The 10,714-nt window shown below is 43.8% G+C and overlaps 1 protein-coding gene across 1 annotated transcript in view; it reads right to left on the bottom strand.

Annotated features, from left to right (window-relative positions):
* Positions 1-523: 523 nt before the first annotated feature.
* Positions 524-10,714, bottom strand: part of SRGAP3 (SLIT-ROBO Rho GTPase activating protein 3) — a 246,744-nt gene continuing 236,553 nt past the window's right edge. The window contains exons 20-22 of the mRNA XM_075005212.1: positions 8,794-8,943; positions 8,072-8,399; positions 524-5,120 (exon numbers count right to left, since the gene is read on the bottom strand). Of these exons, the coding sequence (XP_074861313.1) occupies positions 4,704-5,120; positions 8,072-8,399; positions 8,794-8,943 (895 nt within the window). The 3' untranslated portion in view covers positions 524-4,703. The remainder of the gene's footprint in view (positions 5,121-8,071; positions 8,400-8,793; positions 8,944-10,714) is intronic.

Raw genomic sequence — 10,714 nt, 5'->3', positions numbered from 1 at the left:
TACTTTCTGCACTTTTCAATCCCTTGTCAAGGCTTACTTTTGCTATAAAAAAACTTCTCAGCAGCTGTGTGGTGAGTGGGGGTGTAAGAGCAAAAATGGGAAAACAAGGCAAAGTATCTTTGCACATAAAAGTTGTCTTTATTTTTGTGTTTGTCCTCTCACCTTTAAGTCAGTTGTCTTCACAGATTTCAAACTCTTTGCCCCACTTGCGTTTTGCATGGCATGCAGATTTGTGGGCAAATCACAAGAGGCCATGCAGGAATGGAGGCAGGAGACCTGGGTTCTAGTCTCAACTGAGAAACTGACCTGGTAAGTGACCATGAGCAAATCACTTCACCTCTCTCTGTTCCATTTCCTTTCATGGACAGAAGTCATTGGATACTATAGTAACAACCTTTTTCATTTCTACTAATAAATGCCTACAAAGGCACGTACGCCCAGAGGATGGCCATTTCTCCACGTGGAGTGTTCAGTGTTTATATTCCAGCATGTTTGAAAGCATGACTAATATTTCTGAGAAAAGTTAAGTAGTTTTATTCAACAGGATGAGTCCACATCCAACCAGTGGCTTGATCTACATGGCATCATCAGCATACATGACAGAGGATCCAATCAGACATTCTAACCAAATCATACGTTACAGAGACAATATCCATAGGAGGGACAACAATAATTATACAAGGCAGTTTCCTAAGGTTTTCTGGCATGAACAAAAAACAGCCACTCAGAAGCAGATCAGAATCAGGAGGTCTACTGACATACCATGAAAATTGCAATACTGCTAGTAAATAGTACAGTCCCGGATTTACAAAAAAGGATCTATCAGGTATACTTCAGTCTAAGGAAGAAAAGTGCACTGTCATTATCATTAAAGGGACTGACACAATTACAATGGTCGCTTAGGTCTGTACAGAACTAATATCAGCGTGGGTGCAATTGCTTTAAACTCAGCACCGTTAAATGCATCATTAGGTCAACAGAAAGACTGCTTCACTGAGCCACTGGGGAGACAGGCCAACAGACAGCTACGCGCATGGCGCCCTACTCCTGGGAGTTAGCAGAAGTAGCGTCAGTACAGCTAAAGCAGTTTATATTTGGGAGAGGCAAAAACTCAGAGCCACGGAGGGATCTGAATCAAGACTTTTGAATTTGCTCTGCACAGCAGAGCATCAACTTTCCCTTAAAGAGTGCCCTTTTCTTCACCACCACTGGCCCATCTTGGAGACTTGGGCTCTCTGTTGATCTCTCCGTATTATAACCAAATGGTTGAAACTTCATTACTTGGAACAGTTTTCATTTGAAACAAGAGAAAAGATCCCACTGAAGGGACATTTTCAACTGATGCTTTCACCAGTTCGTAGTCTATAAATTTCACAGTACCCTTAAGTGAACAGAGTTGAGATCAAATTGAAGGCTACAGTCTACTGAGAGGTTCAAACCATCAAGATGAAGTTACTCAAAACATATGAGTAAGTTCCAGTTATGATGCTTCTATAGCACAGTGCAAGTGGTTTAATTTTGTGCTGACTTGAACTGCAGAAAAATATTTTTAAATCTACAGTAGTTGCCCCAAACTGCAATTTAACTATAATATTTAATAGGCCCTTTTAAAAATGTAATAAAAGGTCTTTTTTTTTAAGACTTGAAAAGCAGTACACCCACAGCACACCATTACTATACACAAGGCTGGCAACAGACTCTGCTGGACCCTGGGCAATGGGTGGTGGCAGGGGCTTGGCTCTGGGGCCTCTAGAAAGGGAGGGACCTTGGCCTAAAGCTAGGAGTGTCCAGCCCTCAACGCCACCCAAACTGTGATGTACCTTCCCCATGCAGCCCTCAGCACCACCCAGACCATACCAGCCCTCCCCCAGCCAGCCCTCAATGCCACATAGGACTGTACCACCTGGGGCTCTGGCAGCAATTCGTAAAGGGTCTAGGTCCTTTTAAATCACCAGGGCCAATGCAACTGCCCCTTTTGGCCTGCTACCCCCGGCAGTGGCCCTGACTGTACATAAGAAATCATGATCTGTATATAGCTCCAAGTACATTAATTCCAAACATTTGTTCCGGTGCTCAAAAGGCACTTAAAGATAAGAAAACCATAGCATTAAAAAAAACAAGGCAAAAATAAAAGGCAATAATTTAATGTAAAAGACACTGGAGTTTGTACCATATCTTTCAGAGGGGGTAAAATAACTGAAGACAGTTTTGCTATTAAGTCATTGTTGAAAATATAAAGTAAGACTACCAAAGTGAGTGTTCTCCAGGAACTAATTGGAAAAACTTACTGGCAAGGAGTACACAACAATTGTGCCAAATGGGGGCTTTCCCGCTCTTCCTAAAAGCACATTTGTTGATTCATTACCAGAACAGACTGACAGACCGTTTGAACATCTGCTGCCCATAATGACAAAGGCAATGACCGCAGGGTTAGGAAACAGGAAAAAATCATGAAGAAAAATAATCATCAGTATGAACTAATTGTGGCAATTTACAAATGTCGATGTTAATAGACGAGTACGTAAACACCATTTCCTCTTGTAATACTATATTGAGGAACAATAGAATCACTACATACAGTACTGTCCCCCCCGCCCCACTGTACACTGAAAGGTTAGGTTTGTGTTTTTATTTTATTATTTTTTACATTGAGCTATCTACTAAGTGCAAAGATTTGGTGAGTGGCATTGGCTTTCATCTAGTTTTAACCTATTTTCTTTTTACAGTTTACATTTTAACAGTTACTTTCCAGCATTTAAGCAAGTATAGCAATATATAAACAGACTAGAACAGGCAAGAGACAGTTAAGAGGATATGTGGAAGTGAAACATGCTTGTCCACTGGACACAGAATAAGAACAAACACCTAATCAGTTCCATTGGATTTGTGTTAAGATTCCTCTATATCCAGTCAAGTAAATGTAAATGTTTCCTTGCACAAACTGTAGGGCTTCCCTTTGTTTTATGCACACGGATACATTATGGATTGGATTCCCAAATGAGAGATATTAACATGATAAGATTCGAAGGACTAGATCACCCCAATGGTCTTTTCCATTTATACATTCTCTGACAGAAATATTGGATTGTTCCCCTAGAGATGTAAAATAGTTTGTGTTGGGTGGTAGCTCTGAGGTGACTGATAGAAAAGCAAAAGAACTTTAAAAACAGGTCATGGGATGTTGAAAGAAGCTGAATGTTAATCTTAACTCCCAAGAAGGCAGCAAAGTATATTCACCTTTTTGCTCAATGACAGCTTCTGCAGCCAAAATTAGATTAAGGAAAAGGAATTAAGGTATGAAAAATGCTATTACAGCATCTGTATGGAGTTTGAGTGAGGCTCATCAGGACCTGTTTCACATTCAGATGACAAACAAGTATATGCTAATAGCCAAAATTAAACCACAGGTCAACTATATGAAAAGCTGGCCAAGAAGTAATACAAAAATGAGAAAAAGAAACATGACATGTCTTGAAGTCAGAGAAGAGTTATCAGACAAAGTACCATGCAACTTCTAGTTCTTCCTGCACTTTTTCTAGGTTAAATGTTTAGAGGAAAAGTAAAATATAACTTCTTTTGCATAAACTCAAACTCCTGTTTTATATAGTACAGTATAGAAAGTGCAAAATATCACCTCATCAGATCCATTATGTGTCTGACATGGTCAAATATGGCTCATGCTTTTCATGCAAGAAGACAATCTGAATCAAGACCCTCGCACACTGCTATGCAACTCTAAATAAAGGAATGTGATCTTTCAAAGCCTCCTTGCCTGTTTAGTCCCATTTTGTTACGATGTCATCAGTTAATTAAAGGTCAGGAGAGAATGGGAAATGGAACTTTTCAATACTTTATAAGTTAGCCTATCTACTTTTTACCACAGGTTTCTCACTGGTCCTTGTTTTGAAACCTTCAAGACAAACTAAGCTCTGTGATTTCTTTTTGTACATATCTAACACTGGAGTAGTTATTTATACACCTTATCCCTCTATATGTGAGCAAAAGAAATAAAATGTTTCATTTGGCTGTATTGTATTCTGTACAAGCTACTAGCTAGGTAACAGCCGCAAGATTCAGAGGTGAAACAAATTTTAGGACTGAATGCAAAGAAAAAGAAACCCACCCAGTTTGATGAGAAAGGTCACTAGATGCATTCCAATCTCTTCTCTGTAGGCCAAGTTGAGCAAAAAACAGCATGTCTTCTCTTTTTTAAAAAAAATACTAGCTCCTGCAGAATAGAAGTTCCAGGGTTGGTTTTGTATTGCTCGATGCACAGTTGCTCCACACACGCACGCGCACACAAGTATTCCCAAAAAAAAATTAAAATCAACCAAACAACTCTAGAGAGGAAATTTCAGGGCAAGTTTCTGAGGTAAATCTACTAAGAAAAATTGTTGAATTTGTACACTTTATATATACTTCTACACCAACTGTATATTCTCCAGTGACAATACGCATCTTATTCTGCCATACAGTTTTACTGCAATCTTGACAAAATGTTTCTGCATGGATGTATGTAGCTATAATGGAATCATTAGGCTTCAGGACTGTTTACTGGTTTCCCTAGTGACATTTTCTTCAGAGCATAATTCTTCTCTTTTTGCCTTTAGAAGGATGAGTGTTGGCAGGGTTGGGATTTTCATCCAAAATATCCAGAGACTGTCTTTTTTTCACCCCTCAACTAAGAATCCCAGGCTGCAGAGCTACATGGTGCCAGATTTATCTGAGGAGCTATTGGGGAAAATCTTCTCTGTGGGCGTCACAGCTGGACTGCCCATTCCTGAACTGCTACTGCTGCTCGATCGGTGTTGAACAACCGGCCTGACAGGTCTCATGGGTGGAGGCCTAAGCTGAGCCCCAGCAAGCCGGGCTGAGAGGGCTGGTTTAAAAGTAGTCATCATTTCAGTTGTGCTGCTGCTGCTGCGTCTCATGGCAGCGTCAGGGTCTCGGATCATGATGGTGTGAAGAGGGCTGGCAGGTTCTGAATTCACAGAGCCCCCCTGAGGATTCTTCATTGGCTCCAGGGTGTCAAGGACAACATCAGGTGCCTGCTTTACAGTGTTCTGTCTCTCGAGCTCGCGCAGCTCATTCAGAGCAGTACTCATGGTCTTCTCAATGTCCTGCCAACACAATAAGCAAAATTGTGAACAGCATCCCTCCACTTTAGCATCACTTGGGCTTTCCTGCACTTACCCCTCCCATCAAGTGGAGCTCCATCCCATCTCAGCGTCAGTGCAGTGGTTTTCTGCTTCACCACATCATATGCCCTTAAGTAATCCTGAGAACTGCTGAGCTTCTGCAACTGCACTGACGCAAGGGGCTGTTGCTCACAACCTCCCACGAGCTGGCCTCATGAGAAGGAGCTGGCGCTGAGAGATGTAAAACCCAGGTCCTGACCCCAGGTAGGCACCACACATCTTTGAAATCCTGCACCTTTCATCGTAACAAAATCAAGGGAGTTGACAGACTTGCCGGGCCTGGGGCTAGTGGGAAGGGCCAGCTCCACACTCTCAGAAGGAATGGGGCCTCAGGCAGAGGAGCAGGACCAGAGCAGCTATGCCTCATCACTGCACCCCACCCCCATGCTCTCCAGTGCTATCCAGAGCACGCCACTCCGGCTCTGGAGCACATCGCACAGCACTCCACCAACAATTTACATGGCCCAAGGCTCCAGAGGTGCCAGATGCCCTGGGCCTCTTTGTACCACCGGGCCTTGGGGCAATTGCCTCCTTTGCCCTGCTCTCCCCTCGTCAGTAGGCTTAAATACAACGTAAAGTAGCCCTCAGAACTGAGCTAACTTCCACCTGGGGGAATTATTTTTTGTCTACCTCCTCTGTACAGTTTGTCTGATACAACATTCTTCATTTTCTGATCCAAGTTATCATGCAAGATCACTATCAGCCATGGTAGGGCCCAGCAAGGTTTTGTTATACATAACAGGTTTACAAAATTAGTTATATTTTCACATGGCCAGATCCTAAGCTGGTGTAAATTGACACTGCTCCCTTGACTTTGGTAGAATTACTGATTTATACCAACAACGGGGCCTGTGGCACCTTTGAGATACAAGATTTATTACGGCATAAGCTTTTGTGGAGAAACCCCACTTCCATCTGATGAAGTAGATTGTACCATGAAAGCGTATGGCCTAATAACTCTGTTAGTCTCAAAGGTTCTACAGGACCCCTCCTTGTTTTTATGCGTCGAGACTAACAAGGCTACCTGCTGTGATTTGTACCAGTTGAGGATAAGGCCCATTACTTTAAAAAAGACCAAGAAAGCCATTTTGTATTTTGTTTTGTCCATAATTGTGATCTATCCCTCTCAACAGTGTTTGCAACTTAGATACCACCTCAGTTCCCTATAAGGTATTCAGGTACATAGCGATGTGGCACCTCGCCCTACCCCAGGTGTTGCTGCTGTGAGGAGAGAGGGGGAGTTCCCTCTTCCCACCACAGCCCCAGGGCAGCCTGCACCCCCAAACTCTTCATTCTTGTTCCCAACCCCAGCCACAGCCTGTACCCCCAGCTGGAACCAGTAGCCCCTGCATCCCCAACCTTCTGCCCCAGTTCTGAGCCCTTCCCACACCCAGAACTGCTCATTGCTGGCCTCAGCCCTGAGCTTGGAACCCAGCTGGGGCCCTCACTGCCACACGCCCCAACCCTCTGCCCCCTCCCAAACTCCTTGGCCTGCTCTCGCCACTCATCACCTTCTTAACGGTGTGCATAACAAAATACATACTGCACATTCATTGGAAAAATTAATGGTAACAGAGGTAGCACAAGGTGGACCCCAGAGCGTTTACATGAAAGTCTCTGCTCTTCACTTCACCTCAATAGCCAGCTGCAGCCTCTCTCTTACCAGTCACTCACCGCTGGCATTTCTTCTCGCTTTGTGGGTAATGGGCTCAGGCAGGAAACTGCCAGTTCTCATGGGGGTGAGTTGTGGCTCACCAAACAAAGAGCTCTCCCTGGCATACGTGCGATAATAATGTTTTACATGGGTCACTGCTTTGAATGGGGAACCGGGCCAGCTGCGTGGAATACAGAGTTGCTTTTTCTTTAAGAAAACAGCACGTTTGGAACAATGGTATTTACAACAAATGCAATATTGAAAAAAAATACGGTGTGTACTTTTAAAAATCAAGCAGACCCATGATTTAGGCTTGCTGTGGCAACAGTGTCATAGGAACAATAAGCAACAAAGGAACAACACGCCAGCACCAGGCAACAGCTCCCACAGAACAGACTGAGGTGTGAAAAGCTCAGGAAGCACTACATCAAAACGAAACAGCTACACAAAACCTCTGGGCAACCACCAGCCTGCACAGAGGGAGGATGCAGAGTCCAGAGTCAGCCCCCCTACCCCTGCCCTTCACTACTACTGTCTGGCCAACCATTCTGATAGGGGCTGCCCGCCGTGTCAACTTCCTCTAAGCCTAAGGCACAATGGGATGGATCAATCACTGCACGGTGCACCAGCGCTGACATCTATGTTCAGCAGAGAAACTCCAGTTTCTGTATTCGCAGCGGAGAATGTGAGGTTTTTGCTACCTACTTTCACATGAGACAATAGCTACATGCAGTGGGCTGGTACTTTGATGAGAGAAACCCATTAAAAATGAAGAATATTTCAAGTTGTGTTGCGAGTAATTTAGGAAACAGTATTGAACCAATACTGAACCTGCCGCATAATATACTGCCGGGGTACTCTGCAGCTGCAGAGAACATTTTTTGGATTAGTCATGAAATCTGAGATCCTAACCACATGTTGCTATTAACAAATGTAACATACGTTTTCCAGAACTGGAGATGTTAGCTCGGAGTATCGTGACCAAACTCCTATTGGGATACTTAAATTCTCTTTAAATACCCCCACAAGTTCCAAATGGAGACAGTATTCCTGTTCAGTTCCTGTCCTGCCCAGTCCATGAACACCCCCACATTTCATCCCACAGGTGATTGCATTACAGGGGTGGGTGAAGAGATCCCTCTAGATGACCACAAAGAGCTCTGAGGTGAAAGGCACTCTGCACAGTATCCAGTTTCCACCATGCACAATGCCCTCTTACCTCTGCAAGTGCTTCTGCTTCCAGAGATTTCTGATCACCAAGACTACTGTGCCGAGTAGACCCACTAGTCGATCTCAGCGGGTGGCCATCTGTCAAGCCCTTCCTGTCTGGGTAATTGATGCTGCCGGCACTGCCAAATGTGGCCATTCTGCGCTTCTCAGGGCTCTCAATCCTGCCTCGATTGAGTGGTATTTTGTGGGGGCTGCTAGGACATGCTGCTGCTCGTGGTGGGGTATCTATGCCAGGGCCCATCCCTCTTGGGGGACTATGGGTGTCCGCTCCACTCCGACGACGAGGGATGGCTGCTCCATCAGATCTCAACCTCACTCTGCAAAGAATTAATTGAAAGGCAATTAAATGTGATCATCATCTGGCATTTCAGAATGCATGCCATGAAATCCCCTTTATATGAGTTCTGAAAGCTCATATCAAGTCAGAACCCAGATCTTTTCAAAATCTGAACCACCCCAGCTGGCTGGGTTTTTGCATGGTGAGAATGCCAATAAATGTCAACCATAATATTATGGGGGCTGTTGGAATGGATGGATCTATTGGGCTCCCTTCTGATTTAAATATGGCTTAACTGCTACAAGTTGTTCTCTGGTTCTTACTGATTCATGACATTCTAATTTTCCTGCCCTAAATGGTGTGTCACAGTCTATTTCTCTTTCACAGCATCAGACCACCTTAGCTTTTATACAGAAGTTAATCAATTGCCCTACCGGCCCATCACTCCTCCAAAACCATAGTCTGGAATGTGATCTGTCGGAGACTGGATGTCATTCTTTGATGAGGCTTTATCATCCAGCAAGGGTCCACTGCTTGCCTCGCTGTCTGCCTTCTGACTCAGGCTGTCGGAGAATGCATCATCCCTATGAAAAATGAAACTTGATCAGGCAGGTGGAGAATGGAGAGCCTCAAACAGGAAGAAAAGAGAATATGGCCTCTTCGCATTTTCATACCTTGGAAATCCTAATCCAGCGACTCCAAGCAGGGGAAAATAACATTCATTAGCCCCCAACAAGGAGCAAGTGAGGTCTAGTGGAAGGAAGCTGGAAGTCAGAACTCTTGAGTTCTAGTCTTGGCACTGTCACTGATATATTGAGTCATCTGGACCATGTCCCTATAAGTGGCCCCAGCTGAAATTTTAGCCTGAGCACCCCCAAATAAATCCAAAATTCACAGTGAGCTGAATCAAACTCAAGATTCAAACTACCCTGAAGTTAGGGAAAGTTTGACTCTAAGCTCCAGGGCCATCTCTGCCAACCTCTCCAGGGTTCGGTTTCCATGTTTATAATGCAATCCTAGGTACCTTACCTATCACAGGAGCATGGTGAGACACAATGAATGAGTGTATGTAAGGGGTGCTGAGACCCTTGGACTTCAGGTCACCTAGATGCAGTGTGAGCCTAAGAGATGAGCCAATAGTAGAGTGCCAATTAACACCTGCCAAGGAGCTAACAGTGAGTCTGGACTGCTCAATTCTGTTCTTTTATGGCACTGTTTTTCAAATCTCTTGGGGCTTCACTAATTATTTAGGAATCTTGAACAAGAAGCAGCATCTGAGCCAGTAAGAGCAGAAAGGTCCAGGTGACCACTTAGAAAACCAACCAGGAGACAAAAAAACAAATAGCACATGACTGGATTCGGTTATCAGCCACCCCATGAAAGGCACAAATATCTTCACACCGATAACTTATGACACTGAGGAGCAGAACTGGGGAGTGCGCAGGGAGTCTAACGGCTATGGTAGGCAGGAGAGCTTGCCTGTATTGTTGGCTCAGCTCTTTCACATATATATATATTCAACAGCACTGTGCTGAAAGAGACATTCAGTGGATTAATAATTGCCACTAAAGCAAAGAACAAAGGTCAGAAAAGAAAAGTTATTTCTTAAAACAAATCAAAGGTTTAAAAAGGCTTTTAAAAAGTTGCCAAGTAATTTAGGCACCTCAGCCCCATTTTCAGAAGTGACTTGGGCACTCAGGAGAAGAGTGTTGATGTTCAGTGAGACTTTGGCTTCCAAATGCCTGAGCCACTTTACAAATGGGACTGTGGTGTTTTTGAAAATTTGCATAAACTCTCAACCCAAATTAAGAGGAGAAAAAAATCACTCCAGTGCATTCAGGGAGTGAAGTTTATATAACAGGCATGGATTAATGGTTAGAGCCTGGGACCCATAGCCAGGAATTCCTGAGATCTAGTTCTGGCTCCAACACTAGACCCCTCTGCCTCAATTTCATCAGCTGCATGAGACTGACAGCCACTTACCTCCACCCAAGGGCTTTGGAGTCATTAGTCAATGTCTCTGCAGAGTTTTGAAAGTGAGCAGAGCTACCAACGTAGTTATTCATGGCAACTTTCAATTCAAACCCCATTTTCTAAAGAACTCAGTCAAGATTCAATGCCTGAGACCAACAATTTCTGAAACAGGAGCCTCTCATTACCTACTACGTTAGCTCAGATTTTCAAATGAGCATGAAGAAGTCAGGTGCCCAAGTGCCACTGAAATTCAATGAGGCCTTTAACTCCCTTAGATTCCTTTGGAAATAGCAGCCTTACATCCATATTTTAGGCCCTTAAATAAGTGGACAAAGTTTCAAGTGTGAGCAGAACTAGTGGCTCCTGCTGAAGTCAGACAGA

The sequence above is a fragment of the Carettochelys insculpta genome, chromosome 11, assembly GCF_033958435.1.
Source record: "Carettochelys insculpta isolate YL-2023 chromosome 11, ASM3395843v1, whole genome shotgun sequence".
Taxonomy (NCBI): Eukaryota; Metazoa; Chordata; order Testudines; family Carettochelyidae; genus Carettochelys; species Carettochelys insculpta.
Note: the sequence above shows the minus strand (reverse complement) of the source record. Positions and strands in the feature narration are given on the sequence as shown.